The sequence below is a fragment of the Xyrauchen texanus genome, chromosome 27, assembly GCF_025860055.1.
Source record: "Xyrauchen texanus isolate HMW12.3.18 chromosome 27, RBS_HiC_50CHRs, whole genome shotgun sequence".
Lineage (NCBI taxonomy): Eukaryota > Metazoa > Chordata > Actinopteri > Cypriniformes > Catostomidae > Xyrauchen > Xyrauchen texanus.
The window spans coordinates 24,879,499-24,906,041 of NC_068302.1; the positions used below are offsets into that span (position 1 = coordinate 24,879,499).

Sequence of the window (26,543 nt, forward strand, 5' to 3'; positions counted from 1 at the left end):
GTACAGAATCACCTTTTAACCCCTGTTCGACAATGAATCCCTGTGCAACAATGAATGATCAATAATGGTGAATTATCAGTAATCCATTTGATATGGGTGTACACGTAAATATACAGGTTCATTCTTACTCAAAGTGGCGCTGTTGTTTCAGTGATTACACTTGATATACATTTGACATTGCTGTTTGATGAAGAAACAACATGGTTCCCTCTCGAGATGTCTCTCCTATTGCGTAAGTAGCTTACAGCAATGAGCGAGGCATCTCGGTCATTGGCTGTGCTGCGGCAACTTGCCCGAACCAATGACGGGGCGACTCTGAACGCGCGACCAATGAGCGTGCGCTCAGAGCCCGCCAAGATTAGCGTGGCTAATGCTATATATTAGGCGACCCGTCATGAGAGTTCTTTAGGTTCAATCGACTGAAGCGAAGACCTTCTCTTCGCTGGATCCTCCGGATTGTTGGAGTCTTTTCGCCCGCCATTGACAAGCCTACAGCAGGACTGCTAAGAGGACGCCGCCGCCTTCGAAGCCTTCTGCTACGCCATCCGGCGCGCATCACTGATATCCTTTTTTACTTACAAGTGTTCGCCTCTGCGACGCTTTTGATTTAAATAAAAGAGCAATTTTCGAGGCGTTGTTCCAAATGCCTTTAACCTGCACCTCGTGCAGAGGCCCTCTTCCTGACGGGGACTGTCACGTTATCTGCACTCGCTGCCTGGGACCTGACCACGCAGAAGCTGCTCTCATTCAGGGCGGATGCCCCGAATGTGACTCCCTGGGCCTCGCCGAGCTGCGCGCTCGCTTTGCCCCCTTCACCGCAAACGAGCCTGCTTCCACCGTGCTGCCGTCTCCTCCGTTCGAGCCACGCAAGAAAAAGCGCCGCTCACAGAGGCTGCCAGAGCACGCGGAATTCAGTGACGTCATGCCGGGCCAGTCCCCGCGTGCTTCACCACTACCCAAGATCTCCCCGCCGCCAGTCCATTTCATGCAGGCGGACCAGCACCCCTCCAACAGAGCGGTGGGTCTCGTCTCGTTCGGCGCGTCAGGGGACGACGGTGAAAAGGATGACAGCCTTTCTATTGACGCTGCATCCGACGACTGGCCGAGCTCGGCCTTCGACCCCGCGCCGTCGACATTAGCGGACACGAGCACGGGCACCAGCATTTACTCTGAGATCGTCCGCATCCTGTCCAAAGTCGTGGAAGACCTCGGGCTCGACTGGTCTTCTCCGGAAGAACCCGCCCACAGCCGGCTGGACGAGTGGTTCCTGCAGGGGCGCCGGCAGGCCCCTCGACAGAGACCCTCCCCTTTCTTCCCCGAAGTTCACGACGAACTCACAAAGTCGTGGAAAGCCCCGCACTCTGCTCGCCTGAAGCCTTCTTTCTCTTCCTCGCTCTCCTCGGTGGACGGCGCGAGAGAAAGAGGCTACGAGGGAACCCCGCCCCTCGAGGAGGCTGTGGCCAACCATCTGTGCCCACCCTCCACCGCTGGATGGAAAGCCAAAGCTTCTCATCCCTCGAAGCCCTGCCGATCTACCTCAGCTCTCACCGGCCGCACATACGCCGCCGCCGGCCAAGCTGCATCAGCGTTTCATTCCATGGCTGTTCTACAAGTTTATCAGGCCAAACTTCTCCGCACCATGGACGAGTCGGGACCTGAACCTGAGGCTTTCAAGGACCTGCGCAGCGCCACTGACGTAGCCCTGCGAGCCACAAAGGCCACCGCCCAATCCATCGGCCGGGCCATGGCTTACCTGACTGTCCTTGAGCACCATCTGTGGCTGATGCTAACAGAGATGAAGGACGCGCATAAGGCACCATTTCTTGACGCGCCTATCGCTCCAAGCGGCCTGTTCGGACCGGCGGTAAAAGAGTTTGCTGAACGCTTCACTGAAGCTCGGAAGGATTCGCAGGCTATGCGTCACTTCCTGCCCAAGTGCTCCAGCTCGTCTCAGAGCCGCCAGAGACCGCCTCAGCAGCAGCAGCGAGCCAGGGCGGCGCCTCCCGTCTCCCAGCCAAAGAGCAGACCTGAAACGGACGCTCGACGCCGCTCGCATTCCGCTAACCGAAGGAAGCCACCTGAGCAACGGGGTCCTCGGCCCAAGATCGTGCTGAACCCGGAGCCTCGTAAGTCTTCCTAGCAATAGGAAGAAAAAGAGAGAGTACGTGTCTCGCAAAAGCCGGACCACTCTCTCTAAAATGTGTGAAACATTACCCAGTCCCCTTACAGGCGGCTGGAAATGTCTGTACAGCAGTCAATGGGCCAGTCACAGAACTCGCTCACCTGCAATCAAACGCCGTTTTAACGGCAACACACAGAAATCACAAAAAGAGTCATTTTCTGCCTGTGTCACTAAGGGGTCACTTGTCCACACTAAAGTGCGCATTCCCACGTATCAATACTGTCCAAACAGTGCCGAATACTTCCCCAGCTCCAGCTGGACGCACCATATATGTAGATCGTGTGCCTATTGTCATGTATGCACCACTACACGCAAGCACTGTTCCCACAGTTATAAACACTTCCCCAGTAAAAGTGGGAAATACTATAAAGGTAGCGCGCGTGCCTGCTGTCCTGCATGCACCCCTACACACAAACACTGTATGCATAGCCAAAAACCCCCCGCCGCGAGCGGGAGGCTTTATGAAAGTGGCGCGCGTGCCTACTATGGTATATGCATCCCCACCCATAAGCACTGCCCATACAGTTTCAAACAGTTCTCTGTCTCATGCCGCAAGCATCACAGATGCGACACGCGAGCCAAGAAACTCCCCGCTAAGAGCGGGAAGCTTTATGAAAGTGGCGCGCGTGCCTATTACAATGTATGCACCCCCACCGGTAAACACTGTCAATACAGTTTCAAACATTTCTCTGTCTCATGCTGCGAGCATTTCGGAGATAGCGCGCGTGCCTGTAATCTCACATGCACCCCTGCACTCGGCACTCAACAAGGCTGCTCAGCGCGCGCCCGCGCCTCTGACAGCTGTAAGCTCAGTGTTAGCACAAGGCAATTTGCCGGTGGGGCCCATACGTCACTGCGACACGCCCCCAGCCAGCATTCAGCCCATATCTGTGCGAGCAAAAGCCTGGGAAAAAATCCCCGACATGCCGAAATGGGTTTTGAACATAATAAAACACGGTTACTCGCTTCAATTCGCTCGCAGACCACCCCGCTTTTCAGCGGTGGTCGAGACGAAAGTGAGGAGAGAAGTGTCACATGTTCTACGCACCGACAAACTAATAGAGAAGGGCGCTATAGAAACTGTTCCTCCCTCTATGAGCGAGGCAGGTTTTTACAGCCGCTATTTTCTCGTCCCGAAAAAGGACGGTGGCCTCCGCCCCATCCTAGATCTCAGACATCTGAACAAAGCTTTAATGATTCGCTCGTTCAGAATGTTAACGACCAAACATATCCTCGCGCAAGTTCAGCCCGGGATTGGTTTCTATCAGTGGATTTGAAAGACGCTTACTTTCACATTCGATAGCACCTCATCACAGGCCTTTTCTGAGATTCGCTTCGAGGGACAGTCATACCAGTACACAGTACTACCATTCGCCTATCAATGGCCCCCGTACATTCACCGAAATGTATGGACGCAGCACTTTCCCCTGAGACAGCGGGAGTGCGAATACTGAATTACCTCGACGATTGGCTAATCATAGCACAATCAGAGAGTCAGTTAACGACGCACAGATCTTGGATTATCAGCCATCTAGAATGCCTGGGTCTGAGAATCAATTTTGCAAAGAGCGTGCTATCCCCCAGCCAGATTATCTCTTTTCTGGGAATAGTGCTAGACTCAGTGCAGATGACGGCGCTCCTCTCATCAGAGCGCGCGCTCTCTATTCGACGCCTTGCAACATCATTCAGACCGGGCGCGCGCGCCCCGTCAAACGATTTCAAAAGATGCTCGGTCTCATGGCCTCGGCATCAGCTGTACTCCAGCTAGGATTGTTGCACATGCGTCCTCTCCAACGCTGGCTCAAGAGCCGTGTCCCCACTCACGCGTGGCGCTTGGGCCACTTTTTAATCAGAGCAAATCTCGGCTGTATAAAAGCCCTGACACCCTGGAAAGCCGTCGACTGGTATCGAACCGGCGTGAGTCTGGGCGTGAACACACGGAGAAAAATGATCACGACAGATGCCTCCAAAATAGGATGGGGGGCCCTTTACGAGGGCAGGCCTGTCTCCGGCTTTTGGTCAAACCCGGAAAAGCGCCTACATATAAACTGTCTGGAAATGAAAGCGGTCGCCTTGGCTCTCAGAGCCCTGCTTCCGTACCTGAAAAACGAACACGTCCTAGTCCGAACGGACAACATGACGGTAGTATCGTATATAAATCGCCAGGGTGGACTCAGGTCGAGCTCCCTGCACTCTTTGGCCAGGGAGCTCATCTCATGGTCACAGCACCACTTGCGCACGCTGAGAGCAGCACATGTGCCAGGCGTCCTGAACCAGGGAGCGGACGTGCTGTCCAGAGACAAGGTTCTCCCAGGAGAATGGTCTCTCCACCCCCTGACAGTTCAGTGGTTATGGCAAACCTTTGGCAAGGCGAAGGTCGACCTCTTCGCCTCCAGGGAAAATGCGCACTGCCCCCTTTTCTTCTCAAAGTCTGGCCGAGCCGCCCCTTGTATGCTTTTCCCCCGATCGCGATGCTACCTCAGGTCATCAGTCGGATCAGGGAAGTGAAATGTGCAGTGCTCCTGGTAGCCCCTCTCTGGAAAAACCAGACGTGGTTTCCAGAACTGATGCAGATGATGCAATCTGCCCCATGGCCGATTCCGCTGAGGCTAGACCTCCTCAGGCAGGACAACGGGATGATTCTTCATCCCGCCCCGATCTGTGGGCCCTCCATGCATGGCCCCTCAACGGGTTCCCGAGAACTTCACCAGTGGAGTTTTGAGAACCATCACGGAGGCGCGAGCGCCCTCTACAAGACGCTTATATGCCCAAAAGTGGAAAGTGTTCAGTGACTGGTGTGATACCAAGAGCTTGAACCCCAAATCCTGTGAGATACCAAGTGTACTCGCCTTTTTGCAAGAGCTGCTGGAGGCGGGCCGCACACCCTCCACGCTCAAAGTCTATGTGGCTGCCATAGCGGCATCACACAATCCTGATAAAGACGTTCATTAGGGAAAAACGACCTAATCATTCGTTTCCTAAGAGGCGCTAGGAGAATGAACCCCCTCGCCCCCCCTCGGTGCCGATCTGGGACCTGGACCGTGGCTCAAGAGTGCCCCGTTCGAACCTCTCCGAACCGTGCACCATAAACAGCTCTCGCTCAAAACTGCGCTCTTGCTGGCGCTCGCCTCAGTCAAGAGAGTGGGCGACCTGCACGCGCTGTCATCAAGCGCTGCTTGCCTGGAATTTGGACCTAACGACTGCAGTGTTGTCCTTAGCCCAAAGCACAGGTATATTCCTAAAGTGCTCTCCACACCCTTCAGAGTACAGGTGATATCTCTGGCAGCGCTATCGTCCCCAGCGAACGAAAGCGACGCTAATTTACTCTGCCCGGTCAGGGTGCTCAGAGTATATTTGGAACGTTCTGCCCCGTTCAGACAGACGGAACAATTATTCGTATGCTTTGGCGGCCGCACTAAAGGTCTCGCAGTTTCAAAGCAAAGAATATCACGCTGGATAGTGGATGCTATAGCGCTGGCTTATGAAGCCAAGGGCCTTCAATGCCCCTTAGGTGTCAGAGCTCACTCTACGAGGAGCATGGCCTCCTTGTGGGCTTGGTCGAGTGGGATACCCATTGAAGATATTTGTGCGGCTGCAGGCTGGGCCTCGCCTTCGACATTTATCAGGTTTTATAACCTACAGGTCCCCTCATTGCATTCCAACATTCTATCAGCCTGACTGTAGAGTGGACTGGAGTATGTATATGCTGAGCATTATCTCCTCCCTTATAGGTCCATCTCTGACTGACTTAGAGGATTTTTTATGCATATCATTACATAGAAAAATCAGTACATAAGTTATGTGCTTGTGTTTTTACAATGAGCGCCCCACCATGGACCTCCTTGGGGCAAAGGTGCTCTGTATTTTCCCATTATATAACTCGCCGTTGGCCGGCTTGTTGGATAATCACTTTGCTTTAAGGCTCAGGCATCCGCCTCTGGCTTTATAGAGCGAAGTCAGCACGCACGGCGTTTTGCATGGTGTTCCCATAGCGTAAGCTACTTACGCAATTTGAGAGACCTCTCGAGAGGGAACGACTCGGTTACTAACGTAACCTCGGTTCCCTGATAGGAGGGAACGAGTATTGCGTAAGCTGCCGTGCTTGTGCTTGGTCAGTTCGCTTCAGTCGATTGAACCTAAAGAACTCTCACGACGGGGCGCCTAATATATAGCCTTAGCCACGCTAATCTTGGCGGGCTCTGAGCGCTGGGCGTAGCGTGCGCTCATTGGTCGCTGCGTTCAGAGTCGCCCCGTCATTGGTTCGAGCAAGTTGCCGCAGCACAGCCAATGACCGAGCTGCCTCGCTCATTGCTGTCTGCTGTGCAGCTGCAATGCGTTTTACATAAAGACTTCAATATTTCTCGAGAAACTGAGTTTTCCCACAGCGTAAGCTACTTACGCAATACTCGTTCCCTCCTCTCAGGGAACCGAGGTTACCCCAGCAAACATGCCAGTGCGGGCCCACTGTGGGTAAGTGTGGGTTTTCTGTGGGACAGTGTGGGCAAGGGCAAACCCTTTGGGGCCCCATGTGGGCATTCTGTAGGCAAGCCCACTGTGGGCTTGCCTACAGAAAACCCACACAGGCCCCCAGTGGGTTAGTCCATGCGGGGCCCATAGTCGTTTTGCCCATTTGGGCCCACATGAGGATTTACTGTGGGCAACCCACAGTGGGTTTGCCACAGAAAACCCACACGGCCCCCAGTGGGTTAGCCCATTCGGGGCCCATAGCAGTTGTGCCCATTTGGACCCACATGAGGATTTACTGTGGGCAACCCACATTTAGCATATAGTTAAAAATAGTTACATTTTTAGTTAAAAAATTGTTAAAAAGTTAAATATTTTATGTGGGTGTTTTTTAATTGCGTGTCTTTATGGTTGCCAGATTTTGTCACAAACCCAACTAATCTCATATGGTATAGCCTACAATTTTTTGGGTGGGAGATATAGTCCCATCCAATGATCATTAAGCTGTAAAATAGATAAAATCAATTCCCATGATGTTTTTTTTATTATTATTATTTTGCTAAAATAAATGTTATTGTATCTGTTGTTATTAAAATATACAATTATAAACTCAATTACGCTCAAGAAACATTTCAGTTGTGCTGCTTAACATTTTTGGGGAACAATGATGTGGTAAGATTAAAAAAGACAGATATTCATATTTTTATTCATCAAGGATGCATTAAATTGATCAAAAGTGACAGAAGACATTTATAAAGTTAAAAAAGATTTCTATTCAATATATGCTTTAATAAAATTAATAAATGCTGTTTATTAAACTGAAAAAGTATAAATTTCTACAAAAATGTTAAGCAGCAAAAACAGTTTTCAACATTGATCAATTGTAATAATATTTCAAAATTTTTACTTTACTGTTTGATGAAATAAATGCAGCCTTGGTGAGCACAAGACTTGTTATAAAATCTTAACTTCATACATGTTTAGTAAAACTTATGTTAGGTAATTGACTTCTTTGTCACAGGACAAAAATAGCCTTGACTGCTGTCATGAATGGGCCTACATATGTAGTATGAGAACTTAATATTAAAAGCCTAGTTTATGGGAGACAAAGAAGCAAATACAATTTACAAATACAAGTATAGTAATATCTTCCACAATAAGAAAAAGGGGGTTATGGCAGTTAAAAAAAAAACACTAGACACTTGCAGGCTGGATAATTTCAATTTATTAATTTAATATATTAATTTAAATATTTTTTTATTTTTCCTTGCGCCAGGTAGACATAAAAGGTAGGCTAATATATATATATATATATATATATATATATATATATATATATATATATATATATATATAAAATACATTAATATTGTAATATTATAATAAATTAATTTAAAAAAAAATGATAAAAATATACTTTACAACTTTACACCTCGCGTGCAAGGCCCGCGAAAGAACCTGGAAGCCGGTATAAAAGCTCTGATCAACGGCAATCAAGTGCACAGCACGTCGACGACTCCATCTGTGGACATCCTGACTGTACTGAAGACATCCTGAAGAAAGAGGTTTCCTGAGGTAAAATACTTTTTAAACTATTGTATTCAAATAACTTAAAACTTATAATTCCAATACAAATATCAATGACAATTAAAATTATTAAGAAAACGTATATCAAATCTTGAATTATGAAAAAAGGACGCAGGTGGTCTGAGGGAACAATTTGTTTTTCTTAGGCTATTGCAGTTTCAAACACATTAATAATAATAATATAACCCCTCTTCATATTTTATATAAAACCCAATAAATTATCAATTGACGGACTACCTTTTACTTCTAATGTTCACGTAAACGGGTTTTGCTACCGTCTACACCGTCAATAACCGTTAATGTCGTTATATCTGTGTGACGTCATTTGGGCATTTGCGCTAATGGAGAATATCTGGTCAAATTTAAAATATCATATTTCCAAATTTCACTAAATTAAATGTCAGTCATTTTTAAATACCAAGGAGTTGTTGTCATGGTGAAACCTCCAAACATTTACTGCGGTCAAGCCAGCCGCCACTTCGAAATGAGCAGTCAAACTAGCCGCACCTATATTTCGTGGTGCGCGTATACACTGGTTGTTGCGGTATGACCGTCAGAACTAAAACAGGTTAAATTCCTGCGAAGGCAATTTCACATGCATTCATTTATTCTGTCTGTCTGTCAGAAAGAAAGACAGAACGAAAGAGAGAAAAATTTTAGCACACCTCACAACCTGTCACTGCATGATATATTGAATTCCAAAATAAGAACCCCCCCAAAACTCATATATTACCTTTTTTGTCCATACATTCAGAAAATCATAAAAATAAAAGTCCTAGCTTCCACAGACCAATTTCACCTCAGATGGGGAGGACACCTTCTCAAGGTGTGAACTACAATGTTTCAGGACATTCTGATGTTGTATTCCAAAATAAGAGCCCCCCAAATCTCGAATATTAGATGTTTTGTTTACACATTCAGAAAATCATAAAAATAAAAGTCCTAGCTTCCACAGACCAATTTCACCTCAGGTGGAGAGGACACCTTCTCAAGGTGTCAACTACAATGTTTCAGGACTTTCTGATGTTGTCTTCCAAAATAAGAGCCCCCCAAAACTCGAATATTAGATGTTTTGTTTAATAGTTCCAAAATAACGCCACAGCCAAACGGTTGCGCGCCTGCATCTCCAGACAACAGAGTGGTGCGAAGAGTTTGAATTTGAACGATTCAGTGAGTCACTCCTTAACACACATATTTGGTCTTTAACACCTCTTTAAAAGCCTGCTAATTTAATAAATGCATTTAAATAAATAAAGTTTTGTACTTTTTCACTACAGTTTCAGTATAGCTGTACTGTGAATATACTAATGTGTTACTGCTTTAATTTAGGCAAAGTATCTGGCAACAGTTGGGGGTAAAAGCCCAACCTCCAACACCAGACGTATCCTGGTCTGCATGCTGACCACCTCACTTGCCCAGCAACTGTGCTGGAAGGGCTCTGGCCAGAAGATGGCCTTTGGGCAGATGTTTCTGCAAAGCAGTTAGGTACAGTATATAATGTTTATATGTGATAAGCCCGTATAACAGGAATAAAAATGAAAAAAATAAATAAATGGGAAGGAAAAATCAGTAGTCAGGTGTAAATGTACAGTAAATGAACAATGTTTGATCTGTCTCCATGTTTCCTGTAGCCAGTAATCCTCATCAAAGTGCAAAGGAGGTTGAAATGGCGTAACAGTACTTGAACAACCCTTATTTTGTTTTTAACATTTGTATTTCAATTTGTATTTAATTTACTTTCATATGTGTTTTAAGTATTCTGTGGTTCAGTTTTTGTGTGTTTATTGCTGTTTTAAACTGCTCTATTGCTTTTTTTATTGCTGGTTAAAAATAAATCTCAATGTATTATTATTAATTATAATTATTATTAATGTCTGTAAATAAATTATTTAAAAAAAAACATGACCCTCTATTTATTGCTGCTACCTTTAACAAGTGCAATTGTTCTGTATATAGTAAAGTACCCACACTCCGTGTGCTCAAACTTTGCACCTACACCCACAGTGTGCCCACATCCAGCCCACATGAGGGCCCACTCTAATTTGGGCTGTCCCACTAGGGCCCCACCTGGACCCCATAGTGTGGGGCCCACGCGTGCCCCACATTTCACGCCCACATGGGCCCCTAAAGGGGTTGCTGTGGGCCCACAACTGGCCCCAATGGGGGCCCACTCTACTTACTCTGGGCCTGCCCACAGTCAGCCCACACTTTGGGGTGTACCACTGGGGCCCCACCTGGGTCCCATAGTGTGGTGCCCACACGTGCCCCGCATTTCGCGCCGGTATCTGGGCCCACAGTGGGCTGCCCGCAATGGCCCCATTCGGGCCCCAATGGAGCATGTTTGCTGGGACGTTAGTAACGTCGATGTCAACTAGAACTAGTACAACAGTATGATGTATCTATTGTCATTTGGGTGTACTACTAAAATGATGCCAATTGTGCATCTGTTTAGACATAATAAATGGCTGAGAAAATACTTATGTTTTGTGTGGCTAAATATGTTTTTGACAGCCAGTTGTGTCTCATGAAATTTCAGTGTGAAAGTAATAAATCCTGTTCAAGATTTGTCCTGATTTGTTGCATTTTCTTTTTGATATATGAAAATAAAACATACAAATATATTTTATTCTATTATTTTGTAAAAATATATTTTGAATATTTGACGCTATCTGGGCATTTTGTAGATCCTTTTGTGATTATATCTCTCTAAAGGCCTCTAAAGGCCTGAATATGTGAGTGTCTTTATTTACAGTTTATGCAAGATATGTTGATAATATAGTTTAAAATTAACCGAACAATTCCGAAGAATTTCACACGAGTCATATTTTAACATGATACTGCCATCTCAAGTGTGACGTGTCAAGCTAATTTGACTGCACGGGCTCAAACAAACCCTATTTGTGCACCCACAGGCCAATCAGAAAAATGCTCAACTTCCGCAGCCAATCATTGCGCAGAAGGTAAGGTGAATTATTTTCGGATTTACTGTTATTCATCTGTGTTTCTCGTTTTCGAAGTGTTTTGTTCGAAATAGTGGGCGCTGTCCAGTGTACAATCTATTAGATAAACTGGGTTGTCTGCCCATTTTTTTTTTTTTTTTTTTTACTGTTTTAGGAATGATCTAGATCAAATAAAAAGGGCGTTGAAATAGGAGCCTCTCTCTGAGGAGGCAGCACTCACAATAACACGAGCAGCAGAGAGCTCGCGCTGTCACATCCAGTCTGTTTTTGTTGATACCGTCAGCAGCCGCACACGAGGGAGACACTGTATATAATTGAGTACTTTATGCTTATTTAAACAGTAACAAGAATACAGTCGTGTTGGGAATACACTGTACATTAAAATGGGAAGACTTGGACATTTATTTATAGTTTTATTCTTTCACATGACATTTGGTTTGGATTTCAAAGTGGGTCAAGGATCCAATAACGCGCACCGGGTGCATGTAAGGACTGCTGTTTCGGAATCGGATGCTGATATTGCTCTACCCCATCATCATATTCAGAAAAGAAGCGATGATCTTGGATCAGGTTCCTGTAATAGTCTGGAGGGATATGATACCAAATTAAACAGCAACACGCACAACGTAAGTTCACTTGGCAGCTCCATTTAGTACACACCGATGCATCCGTGAGTGTCTCAAAACCTAGTGATCTGTCTACCTAGACAGCATGTCTGGACATCATATGTGCGTTCTATTGGAGTTTTATCAGCGCAAACACAGAAAGTTTCCATTAACGTTAGCCCGTTTGGTTATTTTTGGTAACCAATTCCTAACGTTTAAGGAAACATATTTTTAGGTTTTATATTGTTAGCTGGAAAAGTGCTGTTTAGGAAGGCAGCTCACTAGATTTTGAGACAGAGCCCGTGTGTCAATGGCTTTTGTTTTTCTGAAATGTATGCACAAGTCATAGAGTACAAATTCATTTGTTGTAAAATGTCGCATTTGAAAACGCATATTTTAGTTGTAAAAATTTTTAAATCTAAAGAACATTTTGAGTTTGATTATAATTTATTTTGGTTTTCTGTAGTTTCCTGACATAGCTCATAAAATACGTTTTCTCTTTCATTTCTGCTTTTATAACTAATCAAATGTTAATGGCTGGTTAGTTAGTGTTAGTGAATTGTGTCCTTCAAGATGAGTGGTTTGACTTGCACCAGTGCAGAACCAGTTAAACTGGTATGATGGCATGTGTTTGCCCCCCTTGCTTTATTTGACATTTCCTTATAATACAAAATGGAAATCATAATTAATGCTGACATTAGTCATTTTTATGTAAAGGATGTCCTTTCTCGGAAATAGGCTAGAAATTGGTTGTTTCTTGTCAGATGACATTAAACTATCAAATAGGTGTTTGAGGGTGAAGCCTACAGCCTGTTGACACTACAGCACTGCTCCGCAACTGTCATCTCCACCTCAACATCTTCCTCTGTCCATTAGTCATAGAAGTGTCAAAGACGAAGTCACCAGAAAATGTTACTGTGGTCTGTCAGGCAATGTTACTGCGACAGAATGTGTTACTGTGGTTAACATGAATTCAAAAGAAGTGGCAAGAGTTTGCAATACAGCTCATCAGACCATCAGAAAATGGTCTTCCAAACATGGTCTGTTCAAGGATGACACTGACCTTTATGCTTTGCTGCTCAATTCTAGACCATGTTCAGAAACATTTAATGGGATTAGAAGATTTAACTGTTATTTTAAGGCTTATGGACGCAGCACAGACATGGAAAGTGGAAGTATTGTAGTCATTCTCTTCATTCAGGCGCAGTGCAGATGTCACAAACCGTTTCTTCAAGTTACAGTCTTTTCACTGGGTGCGTGAGCCATGCGGTGCTGCATCCCTGAAGTCACAGTTAGAGGAGAGATGAGGCGCTCAGCCTATTTTAATCACAGAGCATATGCTGAACTCAAAAGAAAACATGCTAAAAATGACCTATAAACCTATTTAACAACACAATCTTTTACAATAAATGCTTTTATGGCTCAACATAAAATACTGTTCTGAACTACTCACCCATTGTCTGAAAAAAATGATGCAAGTTTACCATGCAGTAAAAGGCATGCAACACTTTCCTCATGTAAAATCGATTTTATGATGGTTAAGTTAATAATGGATTTCAATTACCCACTCTCAACATACATCTTATTATTTGTGTCTGTTTTCCCAGGAAAATATTGTGTAATCCAGAAATTACTTTATTGTTTGAATAGTCACAGTACAGATACGATAAACTCAAACCACGTCTACAGTTCAAGTCACACAGGAACTCTGCTTACCCCAGCACGCATAAAATGTGAAACAGGCGATACTCTGGACACTTTGTTGGTTTTATGTAATTTCTGTTAAGGAAACTGGAAAGTTAGCATACCAGTAGCTACAAGTTTGTTTACAAATGGCAGCTGCCGACTAGTATCAAATGCACTTCTCATTGCTTTGTGCATCATATGTGTTTTATCAATCGTAAGGTGCAGCACCTCCCACAGTCCCTATTCTCCCAAAAATAACCTATCCTGAAATAGGAGCTAAATAATTTTCTCTAAACGGCTAAGAAGAACTAGAGTTCCTCATGTGCGAAACGACTTTTCAGAGTAAAAGTACCTAAACCAGGCTTTAGTTCCTGCAATGATTAGCCCTTTTCCCACATAAATCCTGTACTGAAATACTCACTCATTGACTTAAAAAATATATCTTGATGCAAGTTACCACACAGTAACTTCCCTCATTTAAACTAGATTTCAGGACAGTTTAGTGTTTAATAGAGTTCAATTACCCACTCTCGATAAACATCTGATTATGTATATCTGTCATCCCAGGAAATATTCGATGTAGAAATCCAGAAATCACATTATTTTCTGTATAGTCACATAGTACAAACATTACAGATGCAATGAAAACTCAAATTGTGTCTCCCGATGGACACACACATGTGAAACAGGTGATCCTCTTTGGATACTTTGTTCGTTTTATTTTATTTCTGTAAAGGGAACTGTAAAATGAGCACAATCCTCATTTTACACAATCCAAAAAGTTGCATGCTAGCAGCTAGTTGTTTACAATGTTGACTGTGGACTCCTCTCCTTCCCCAATGCTTTGTTCATCATAGTTTTTTCCAATCACAGGCTGCAGCACCTCCGACAGTCTCCAACAGTCCCTATATGCCCCCAAAGTACCGTTTCCAGAGCTAAAAATTCCTCCAAAATGTCTCAGAGGAACTATAATTCGAAAAAGTACTAGTCCCGGGGGAAAGTACCTAAAACAGCAATTAGTACTGCCAGTAGGAAATTGCCTATTGTAAAATGTTTCAGGCCTGTGTGAAGAATAAAACTTTGACTTCTCATTGTACAGCAGGCTATGTATATGCATCATAATCAATCTATTAATGTGTAGCCAACTATATTTGAGTCTTTCAAACTAAACATCTATTCCAAAGAGATGTTTGAAATGTAACACATTTTGTTATGTCACCTTCAACATCAGAATTTATTACTGTTTTGTACTTTCTGTAAATATTTTTTTTGATCCATCTTCAGTTTCACATTTAATTCTTATTTTATAGATGCTACCCAGATAGCACACGTACATCTCCGAAATATCTGTTGTAGATCTTTTCATATGGAAAGCGTCACAATCTAATTAACATCTGCTAAACATCTTAAAAAGATCAGAATGATAAACATTCTAAGTATAAACCTCTCAAAGACATCTGCTGAATGTCATCTTGACATCTGAGAGGAAACGTCTAATAGACGCATTGCAGATGACCAAACAATGTAAAAAAATACGTCTTCCAGATGTAAACACACACATATCAAATAGTTGTCTTGGTGTGCTTCCGATTCAGTATTTTGTTTAAGATTACCATGTGTTTGTCTCTTTCTAGGACATGCAAAAATGCCCATATTCTCTGTGTAATAGCTATTATATTTGGTCCATGACAATGTTTATGTCACTTACTGTCTTTGCTTTTGTTTATTATTAAAAATGAAAAATATCCTCTTTTCAGTGGACTTTCCCTGATATCAGTGGCTCGGTGTCTCTGGCCTGGGTAGGAGATGGAACTGGGGTGAGTTTCACTTTTGAACACTCACTCTGTTGTGTATACATATTTTAGGGCTAGATGAGGAATTCAGACATTTAAATTTAGAATGTTTAGATAATATTTGCAAAAATTTCAATATAGCAAAATATAATCCCATAACTTATCATACCCCACTGCACATTCAAGATCACTCCTGTCTCTAGAGGCCCATGCCTTAATACTAACCATAGCTACCGTGCTCTTAATGGCAATACAAATATGACTGTGGTTAGCAAATCCTCATTGGTTTGAAGTGCTACATTTTAATCATGGCCTGGATATATCAGGGATAATTGCATCACAGTTCCACAAGCTTAACTTAGTATGTTATAAAGGTTTTTTATATATATTTGAGAAATAACTTGTGCCATGTTGCAATCTCAGATTGTGCTGGCCTTGACGACATTTCAGGTGCCATTTGTCTTCCTGAGATTCGGTCAGTCTAAACTTTATAGGAGGTGAGTGTTGCATCTTAGTAAGGTTTAAAGGAAGTGCCCTTATTTAAAGTGCCTTTGAGATTTTATCTCCTCTCGCGCTCTCTCTCTCGCTTTCTCTTTCTCGCTCTCTATCAATCCCCTCTTGTGACAGTGAAAACTACGGAAAGTCATTTCAGGATGTTACAGAACTAATCAACAACACGTTTATCAACACTGACTTTGGGATTGCTATCAGTCCTGACAATTCTGGAAAGGTAAGCAAGCCATGTCATTTTATTTTTACAAAAATATTTAGTGTTTCAGTAACCTTCTTACCCCACAAACTACAAGTTATTGTAAGACTTGTTAAGGGTCCATAAACCCATTGTGGACCCTTTTCACATTACCGGGTATGGAACACAAATGTAAACTATACTTGGGTAAATTTCTATAGAGGTAAATGGGAGACCATTGTAAATATTGTTTTTGCATTCCCAAAAAATGGAGATTGAATGGTATATGGTGGTTAGAAGCAAGAAAGACATGACATTTACTGTCACACCCTCAGCAGCTGTATTTTATACCCCATATCACAGAAGTGTTGACTTTTTAATTGAATGTTTGGGTAATATAGCACAAAGAATAATGTTATAACTTGACATTAATTACAATATTTCAAATAAAAAATTTGGCTAAATTTACCCTACTAAAATCACAGTCTGTGAAAGTGGCCTATGTACAGACATGGACTAGTTCAGCCTTCTGCTCTATGCTGGTAATGCAATTACATATAATACAATCCAAATAGACTATTTGCACTAATGTGAAGAGCAATTTGTGACAGCACTTGACTAGTAAAATCCTAATTTTCATTCCTTCAGGTTATCCTCACGGGAGATGCATCCGGAGGCAGCAGTGCCAAAATTTTCCGTTCAAAAGACTTTGGGAAGACATTTATCCACACAGAATTGCCCTTCCACCCACTGATGCAGATAATGTACTACCCTAAAAACTCTGATGTGCTTGTCGCCATCAGCAACAATGTGAGAGAGAGCACCTATCGAAATTTAAAAGTGTGATTGTTGATTGTGTATTTGTGAACATCAATTTAGATATGACCACAAATTATATTTAGTTAATTTTGTTAATGTTTAAAACTGCTCACAGCCATTGACACATATTGTGTGAACTGATAAGAGGTTTTATAATGTGCTTGTATAAATGATATAATAACATATATTACATATCTTATCTGACACACAAAAGCACGTGAAGCATACTTGCGAAAACAGGAAAAAATACATATACTTTGGTAGAGCACATTTTTCTTTTGTTAGTATGATGCTTTCGAAGTGTTTCGAAGTGAAATGTAATATTAGCATAATATTTTCTCTCTGCTGCTGTTTCAGAATGATCTCTGGATCTCTAAAGACTTTGGTGCAACCTGGATGAAAATTCATGAGATGGTGTGTGTGGTTAAATGGTACGAGCCTTTTTTGTTATGACACCAATTACCAATTGTTTAAAATGTTTTAGCCCTTGGAATTACTAGTAGTTTTGCATTTGTAAGATACAAGGAAATGAGGGTGAAATCACTTTAATTGTGCATTAATATAGTAGGGGAGGGACTGTTCTGTTGTTTATTTTGACCATCCAGTCTGGGGAGTTGTTTTTGTCAGTTTGGATTGTTCTTTTCACATCTAATGTGAGGCTGCACATCCAGCACACACTCTTAAAAACAAACATGCAAATATGGCGAGACATTCTCTGCTGAGTCACCTTGTTTTTCCACATGGATCAGCTTTCAAATGTTCGGTGGAGCTTGGCTTCTCCAAATAAACAGCTGCGTCAAACATCAGTTGGATTCTCCAATTTTCTCAGCCTGAATGCAACAGCCACTCCATCCTGTCAACGTTTACAAACCCCTATTATTTTTTTATTTCCCATGAAACACAAAAACAGATATTAGGTTACAATGAAAGTGAATTGTGACTGAGGAACATATTTTGTATTTTGCCAAAGAAATAAGGTTGCACAGGTTTGGAACTATGTGAGTATGAGTAAATGATAATAGATTTTCATTTTTGGGTTAACTATACGTCTAATCGCTCTGTTTGTACTCATCAACTGGGAATAGTCATCTTAACGGGAAAGCTTGTGCGTTATCTTTAATTTACACAATAAATGTTTGTCAAAGGAAGCCAAATCTGCTTTGGTGCCCTTTGGTTTTATATATACAGTGAGGAAAATAAGTATTTGAACACCCTGCTATTTTGCAAGTTCTCCCACTTGGAAATCATGGAGGGGTCTGAAATTGTCATCGTAGGTGCATGTCCACTGTGAGAGACATAATCTAAAAAAAAAAATCCAGAAATCACAATATATGATTTTTTAACTATTTATTTGTATGATACAGCTGCAAATAAGTATTTGAACACCTGTCTATCAGCTAGAATTCTGACCCTCAATGACCTGTTAGTCTGCCTTTAAAATGTCCACCTCCACTCCATTTATTATCCTAAATTAGATGCACCTGTTTGAGGTCGTTAGCTGCATAAAGACACCTGTCCACCACATACAATCAGTAAGAATCCAACTACTAACATGGCCAAGACCAAAGAGCTGTCCAAAGACACTAGAGACAAAATTGTACACCTCCACAAGGCTGGAAAGGGCTACGGGAAATTGCCAAGCAGCTTGGTGAAAAAAGGTCCACTGTTGGAGCAATCATTAGAAAATGGAAGAAGCTAAACATCACTGTCAATCTCCCTCGGACTGGGGCTCCATGCAAGATCTCACCTCGTGGGGTCTCAATGATCCTAAGAAAGGTGAGAAATCAGCCCAGAACTACACGGGAGGAGCTGGTCAATGACCTGAAAAGAGCTGGGACCACCGTTTCCAAGGTTACTGTTGGTAATACACTAAGATGTCATGGTTTGAAATCATGCATGGCACGGAAGGTTCCCCTGCTTAAACCAGCACATGTCAAGGCCCATCTTAAGTTTGCCAATGACCATTTGGATGATCCAGAGGAGTCATGGGAGAAAGTCATGTGGTCAGATGAGACCAAAATAGAACTTTTTGGTCATAATTCCACTAACCGTGTTTGGAGGAAGAAGAATGATGAGTACCATCCCAAGAACACCATCCCTACTGTGAAGCATGGGGGTGGTAGGATCATGCTTTGGGGGTGTTTTTCTGCACATGGGACAGGGCGACTGCACTGTATTAAGGAGAGGATGTATGTATGCGAGATTTTGGGGAACAACCTCCTTCCCTCAGTTAGAGCATTGAAGATGGGTCGAGGCTGGGTCTTCCAACATGACAATGACCCGAAGCACACAGCCAGGATAACCAAGGAGTGGCTCTGTAAGAAGCATATCAAGGTTCTGGCGTGGCCTAGCCAGTCTCCAGACCTAAACCCAATAGAGAATCTTTGGAGGGAGCTCAAACTCCGTGTTTCTCAGCGACAGCCCAGAAACCTGACTGATCTAGAGAAGATCTGTGTGGAGGAGTGGGCCAAAATCCCTCCTGCAGTGTGTGCAAACCTGGTGAAAAACTACAGGAAACGTTTGACCTCTGTAATTGCAAACAAAGGCTACTGTACCAAATATTAACATTGATTTTCTCAGGTGTTCAAATACTTATTTGCAGCTGTATCATACAAAAAATAGTTAGAAATCATACATTGTGATTTCTGGATTTTTTTTTTTTAGATTATGTCTCTCACAGTGGACATGCACCTACGATGACAATTTCAGACCCCTCCATGATTTCTAAGTGGGAGAACTTGCAAAATAGCAGGGTGTTCAAATACTTATTTTCCTCACTGTATTTGGTTTCCTCATTCCTCTGAACAGGCCTAACTGTAGTTGCTCGGTTGGTTACATGCTCTTTGCTCCCTATAGCCCTCAGGATAACCTAGTTTTTTTTTTAAAGAATAGTGTCCCACCTTTTTTCGACTGAGAGTATCAAAACAGCAATGGGAAAATGGGTCAAATCAGTCTTCCTTTTAATGAGATACCGAGTCTCTGTCATAAACATCTTGCATGACTTCAGAAGCCATCAGTGTCAAAACAAACACTTGCAAAACCCTTTTTTTTTTTTTAAATGAGAGTTTATTGGTAATGTTAAAAGGATGATCACCCGAAACATAGAAATGCTGCATTAAAATGAATGACATTATTGTAACAGGAAATCTTGGATTGTAACAGATCAAATTACATACTTTTAAGAAAGGCCTAGAGGCAGTGACTCCGGTTAAGGTGTTTTGATGTTGCCATGATACCTTAAAGGGATAGTTTCACCCAAACATGACAAGTCTGTTATCATTTACTCAACTGCATGTCATTCCAAACTCGTATGGCCCATATTTCTTTCATACATGGAACACAAAAGGAGTTTACCTAGCAGAATGCTGCTTTCTCCCTGGTCACATTCAATTTCATTATATAAATTGGAATAATGCTTATACATTCTGCTAAATATCACCTTCTACGTGAGAACTTAATAGAATTAATAGAATTAAACTTTTCGGGTGAAACTATCCTTTAAGGCATCACATAAATATCAAAACACCTTAACCTGAGTCGCTACCTCTAAGCGTTTCCTAAAAATAAGTAATTCGATTTTTGACAATCCCAGATATCCTGTTACAACAACTTGGCATTAATTTTAATGCAGCATCAATCTCTATGCAACCAACTTCTTGGTGCATTGTTCATGTTATTTATAATGCAAAATAATGGTTTGTGTGGTGATTGTCACAAACAGAGCCGGATTATCCATAAGGGCACTTGGGCCAGTGCCCAGGGGCACCAACCATTCACAACCACTAGGGGGCACCACATGACACAAGCTTTAAAAATATTTTTCGTAAATTGTTATATTATTAACTTGAAATTCTTGAAAGACCATACATAACTTGTTTATGAACACTAATTTAACAATAATAATAATAATAATAATAAATTATAAATAAATGAAGATTACATGACCACTATCACTCCCCCCCTCCCCAATCTGTCACAGTTGAGTTGGTCCACAACAATTACGCGCAAATGTGTCATTTTTTTAACGGCTACTACAGAAAATGAATCAAAATCCAAAATGGACAGACGGCAATTGAGTGGTTTCGCAAAAAGAAGATTAAAGAAAGAGAAGGATGCTAGGCGTTTAGCTACAATAAAAAATGTTCCAGGGATCGACAAATTTTTTGTTAAATCAATAGTTTTTTGGGAGAACATGGGAATTGCAGACACCAGCAGCACTAAGTCTGACACCGCCGGCTCTGCTAGCGGGGGAGATGCAGCAGCTGCTAATGTTAGTCAGGGCGTCGGCGATGACCGCCAGGCGAATGAGGATATTCTCCTTGTCCTTGGGGGAGACAGGAGCGAGGAAGACTCGGGTGAGGAAGAGGACATTAATGAAGATAAATATTAGGGGTGGGATGGTACATGTAAGTTATTCGTCTTGAACCGAAACAGTACGGGCGTCACGTCTCGGTGCACGAATTTACACGGAGAATACACGGTATAAAAATAAATAAAACTAAATAGCGATACATATCGCTCTATTTCGCATAATGAACAGTCTGATCAAGATCGCGATGCTGGAGTGTGTGTGTGTTTGTGTGTGCGCGCGCGTGATCAAACTTTTTTTTGGGGGGGGGGGCCTTTTGAGGTATAGTGCCCAGGGGCACCACACTGTCTTGATACGGCCCTGGTCACAAACATATTTGTACTTGTCATGCTACAAACAAATGACCGAACTGAGCTGGACTGACCTGAGTGCTGTTGTTTATGAGGTCTCAAGAGTTTAATCTCATGGATCAATTCTGTTGTATCTTCCTCCTCTTTGTGCTACAGGGGAATAGATACGCTGTTCTTCTCTGCCAATCTTAATGGATCCTGTTGTGAGTATTATTTATAGCTCTGTTGATCTAAGGTGTGGTGACAGGAATGTTTAATATTTGAGTCACTTGTCTATGAGTATGTGAGTGTATGCTTTACTTTTATGAGTCTGTTTGCACACACTTGTGCTTCATTACTGAACAAAAGTTGAGTTACTTTAACTTTAAAATGAATGATCTTGAAGAAGGCTCAACAGTAAGGATTGTGTGGAATGTTGGGTTTCCATATTTTATGGGGACCTTCCATAGACAATGGTTTTTATACTGTACAAACTATATATTCTATCCCCTAACCCTACTCCTAAAGCTAACCCTCACAGAACATTTTCTGCATTTTTACATTTACAAAAAACATAATTTAGTATGATTTATAAGATGTTTTCCTCATGGGGACTGACAAAATGTCCCCACATTTCGGGTTTTACTATCCTTATGGGGACATTTGGTCCCTACAAAGTGATAAATACACGATCACACGCACACACGCACGCACACACAAATATATACATATACATATATTAGGGCTGCACAATTAATCAAAATATAATCGAAACCGCGATATGACCTTGTGCGATTATTAAATTGCAAAGGGCTGCGATTTAATTAAATAAATAAATAGTCTGCTCACTTCAAAGTTTATTTGCGCTGCTCTGTCCAGTGTATATTAAGTCAGAGAATTGTAAGTGTTTTCAGAGCGGTTCTGTGCTCCACAACTCCCTCATGCTTACAGTAACAGAAGTGCTCTGAGTTCCGTTCCGTTTGCTTAAATGCGCTAAACTCTTTATTTACAGTAAACTGGCGCGTCCTGCGTGAAGCGTTTTTTATTATTATCAGCATCTCAGTCTCCGCAAGGCACAGGTATCATAATAATATCGCAGAATACAAGATGGGGTGTAATTCAAACATCTTTATTAAATGATTGCTGAGCAAACAGCATTAACAGTAACACCTGTAGAGTGCAGAAACATCTCTTCATACTTCTGTCATTTTTTACCTCACTTATTACACTCCCCGCAGAAACAAGTGAAAGTGGAACTAATATTACCAACATCCAACAAAATGAAAAGGAAGGAACATACATATAATAAATCTATATCAAATTTTTAGTTACTATAATATAATGCATTGCTAAATTAAATATAATAAAATAATGAATACAAATAATTAAATGAAATGGTGACAAACTAATAAAAATGTTCACTTTAAATTTAATTACACCAATGGGTTATCAGTTCTACTTCAGTTTGACATTAAGCCTCATTCTTATATACAGTAAAGAATAATTTGTATAAGCCAACTAGTTTTTAAGAATAATAAAGAGTAACATTTATATTTTAAAATTATATTTTGTGTATACTGAATTATATTGACTGACAGCAAAACTATGCAACAACTATGGTTTTACTGACAGGGAAATGTAGTTAACAGTGACATTGAGCAGAAAGCTTACATATAACCAGTTTTGACAGAGCTGCTGATAAAAAGTTAAATGATCAGCATTGATTGAGGAGATGAAAAGAAAATTGGAGATAGGATGTTAAAATCCTGATCGGAGCATCCCTAATATTCAAGTTGACTGTGTTTCAAAAACTAATGATGATGATTAGTGGGCCGAGACCCTATCACAAAATGGACAAAAACAGGTACATGGTGGATTGTAACATTTGAATATGAAGAAGACTTTGTTTCACTGTTTATACATTTATTTGTTTGTGGTTAAACTGAAAAAGGTCTCAGTTTGGTTCTTTTTAAGGGGGTTCAAGTGTGAAAACGCGAGTAGCCTTTTTGCAGTTGAACATGTGGAAAACATTACCATCATAATCGCAGTTCAAATCGCAATCGCAATATTTTTCAAAATAATCGGAATATGACTTTTTATCCAAATTGTGCAGCCCTAATATATACATATACATAATCAATGAACATAAAACAGTGACAACGCAGCACTGCCTATCCTAGTTCGGCCATCTATCCCAAAACTACCTCACCCTCCTCCCCTGTTGTGCTTTGTTTAGTGAAAGTGTACACGTTTAAACTTCCTTTTCAAGATATTTGTCAATATCTGCTTTTTTGCAGTGTGGTTGCACCAATATGAAATGAGATGATGCAGCAGCACCCTGGTTGTTGTTGCTCAAGGGCACATTAAAAGTGTTCATGTGGAGTGTAGGAATGTTAGAACATAAACATTTAGAATTAGAATTTTAACATTACATTTACATTTATGCATTTGGCAGACGCTTTTATCCAAAGCGGCGTACAGTGCACTTATTACAAGGGCAATTTCCTCGGAGCAACCTGGAGTTAAGTGCCTTGCTCAAGGACACAATGGTGGTGGCTGTGGGGATCGAACCAGCGACCTTCTGATTAACAGTTATGCGCTTTAGCCCACTACGCCATCACCACCCCCCACTGTGGATTACAGTCAGCAAATCTTGCATTCTGGTTATAGAAAGCACTACACCAATGCAGCCCTGGATATATCAGCAACTCATAAAACCAGGTCAGGTGCATTTTTGTGTTTTAATGTTACTGTGTTGTTGCCTTTGTGTTTTCAGATGATAGAGGGATGCTGGTCCTGAGGAGGTCAGTTGATCTTGGCAACAACATAAAGACAGTTGCAGAGAGGATCTACTCCTTTGGGATCGGTGGACGCTTCCTGTTCGCTTCGGTTATGACTGGAAATGTAATGGAGTCAGCACCAGAGGTTTGTGAGAATGCACCTGAGTGTGTGTGTGTGTGTGTGTGTGTGTGTGTGTGTGTGTGTGTGTGTGTGTGTGTGTGGTGTGTGTGAATATTTGAACACATAAATGAGTGTTACATACGCACAAACACAAATGAGTAAATGATGACAGAATTGTCATTTTTGTGTGAACTATCCCTTTAAGGAATATCTAAACATGCAAAAAGGGTTCCGTGAATGGTAAGGTTAGGGTCAGAGTAAGGATATTTTTTATATAGAAAATATAATTAGATCAGTGTAAAAACAAAAGAAGTCAACATAAATTTCTCAATATGATAGAAAAGAAAATATGTTTTTATGTGTTCTTTAGGAGATGGTGCGTTCAATTCATGTGTCAGGAGATCAAGGTGATTCATGGAACATGGCCCAACTTCCTCCTGTCGGTCATGAACAGTTCTACTCTATACTGGCAGGAAATGATGAAATGGTTTTCATGCATGTGGATGAACCAGGAGGTCAGTGCTTCCTTTTGTTTAAGAATTTACCACATATACATATGTTTACAACAGCTAGTATTGCCAATGAAATATTTGCCTTGTATTTATATTTCAAATGAGTATTTGGGTAGTTGACCCAGAATATGTCCATGAGTTTTTTTTGTTAATCAGCATTTTTATAATAAACAGTTGAAGTCATAAGTTTACAGACATTTAGGTTGAAGTCATTAAAACAAATTTCTTAACCACTCTACTGATTTCATATTAGCAAACTATAGTTTTGGCAAGTTATTTAGGACATCTACTTTGTGCATGACACGAGTAATTTTGCCAACAATTTTTACATACAGATTGTTTCACTTTTAATTGACTATATCACAGTTCCAGTGGGTCAGAAGTTTACATACACCAAGTTAACTGTGCCTTTAAGCAGCTTGGAAAATTCCAGAAAATTATGTCAAGCCTTTGGGTAATTAGCCAATTAACTTCTGATAGGCTAATTGGAGTTAGTTGGAGGTGTACCTGTGGATGTATTTTAAGGCTACCTTCAAACTTAGTACCTCTTTGCGTGACATAATGGGAAAATTAAAAGAAATCGGCCAAGACCGCAGAAAGCAAATTGTGGACCACCACAAGTCTGGTTCATCTTTGGGAGCAATTGGCAAACACCTGAAAGTACCACGTTCATCGGTACAAACTAGTGTTCATTTTGTCAGCTATTTTTTATTTTGTCTTAGTCCTGTGTCAAATATCCCAAATGTGTTTATCATATTTAGTCAACCATATCCTATTTTTTCACAGATACCTTTTTAGGTTTATTTTTGTAGGCAATTAGTTTTTATAACATATTCAAATGAATTTTGATTCCAAATCAAATTCATTTTTGATGGTAATGTGAGGTACAAATAAACAGTGTCACCAAATACATGACAAATACATTGGTCTATACTCATTCCTACATTACCTTTGCCTCTCATTTTCAGCTCCTCCACAACAATTTGCTAGCCTATTAGCTTAATGAGTTCGCTTTAGCTATAAAACACAGCCAACATAATGTAACACCACCACCTTGTCTTAATGTATCTTATTAAGTTGTCTGATATAGTTCTCACTAGTTTTCTTAATATAACTTAAAAAAACATCAACCTAACATTACCACCAAGACGTTAACCTACCTCAATTTCTTTTTGGTTAGCCTTAATATCATCTTCTCTTTCTTCCAAGTTCAACTGTTGCTGTCATTATTTAATGAACTTTAGCTTTCTGTAAATTACTTGAAAGGGACTCCTCACTGTGCTTGCTTAGTCCTGATATGACACGCACAGGAAAGGAAACTGCTGCTCATGCCATCCAATGAATAGTATATTTGGATTGTAATTTAGAAAAAAAACAGACTATAATATTTTGTCCCTTTTTTATTCTCATCAAAAATAAAGAGAGATTTTGGTAAAAATTTAATTTTTTAAACTACATTTTAGTCTCCTCTTGTCAACAATATTGCATGTTGATATTGTCACAGTGTTTAATGAAGTCGGTGCTGTCTCGTCATCGTCTCATCTTTAGTCATGTAAAAAAAGGTAATCAACAAACATTTTTCATCATAGTTTTAATATAAACACCATTTCACATTCTTTTTTTTTCTCCCCTTTTTCTCCCCAATTTGGAATGCCCATTACACTCTTAAGTCCTCGTCATGGCATAGTAACTCACCTCAATCCGGGTT

At 41.4% G+C, this 26,543-nt stretch overlaps 1 protein-coding gene across 1 annotated transcript in view; it reads left to right on the plus strand.

Moving 5' to 3' along the window:
- The first annotated feature begins 11,395 nt into the window (after positions 1-11,395).
- The window catches only part of LOC127621177 (sortilin-like), a 29,829-nt gene continuing 14,681 nt past the window's right edge, over positions 11,396-26,543 (plus strand). The window contains exons 1-9 of the mRNA XM_052094683.1: positions 11,396-11,819; positions 15,242-15,301; positions 15,701-15,774; positions 15,905-16,007; positions 16,614-16,775; positions 17,142-17,215; positions 21,600-21,646; positions 24,199-24,347; positions 24,694-24,838. Of these exons, the coding sequence (XP_051950643.1) occupies positions 11,577-11,819; positions 15,242-15,301; positions 15,701-15,774; positions 15,905-16,007; positions 16,614-16,775; positions 17,142-17,215; positions 21,600-21,646; positions 24,199-24,347; positions 24,694-24,838 (1,057 nt within the window). The 5' untranslated portion in view covers positions 11,396-11,576. The remainder of the gene's footprint in view (positions 11,820-15,241; positions 15,302-15,700; positions 15,775-15,904; positions 16,008-16,613; positions 16,776-17,141; positions 17,216-21,599; positions 21,647-24,198; positions 24,348-24,693; positions 24,839-26,543) is intronic.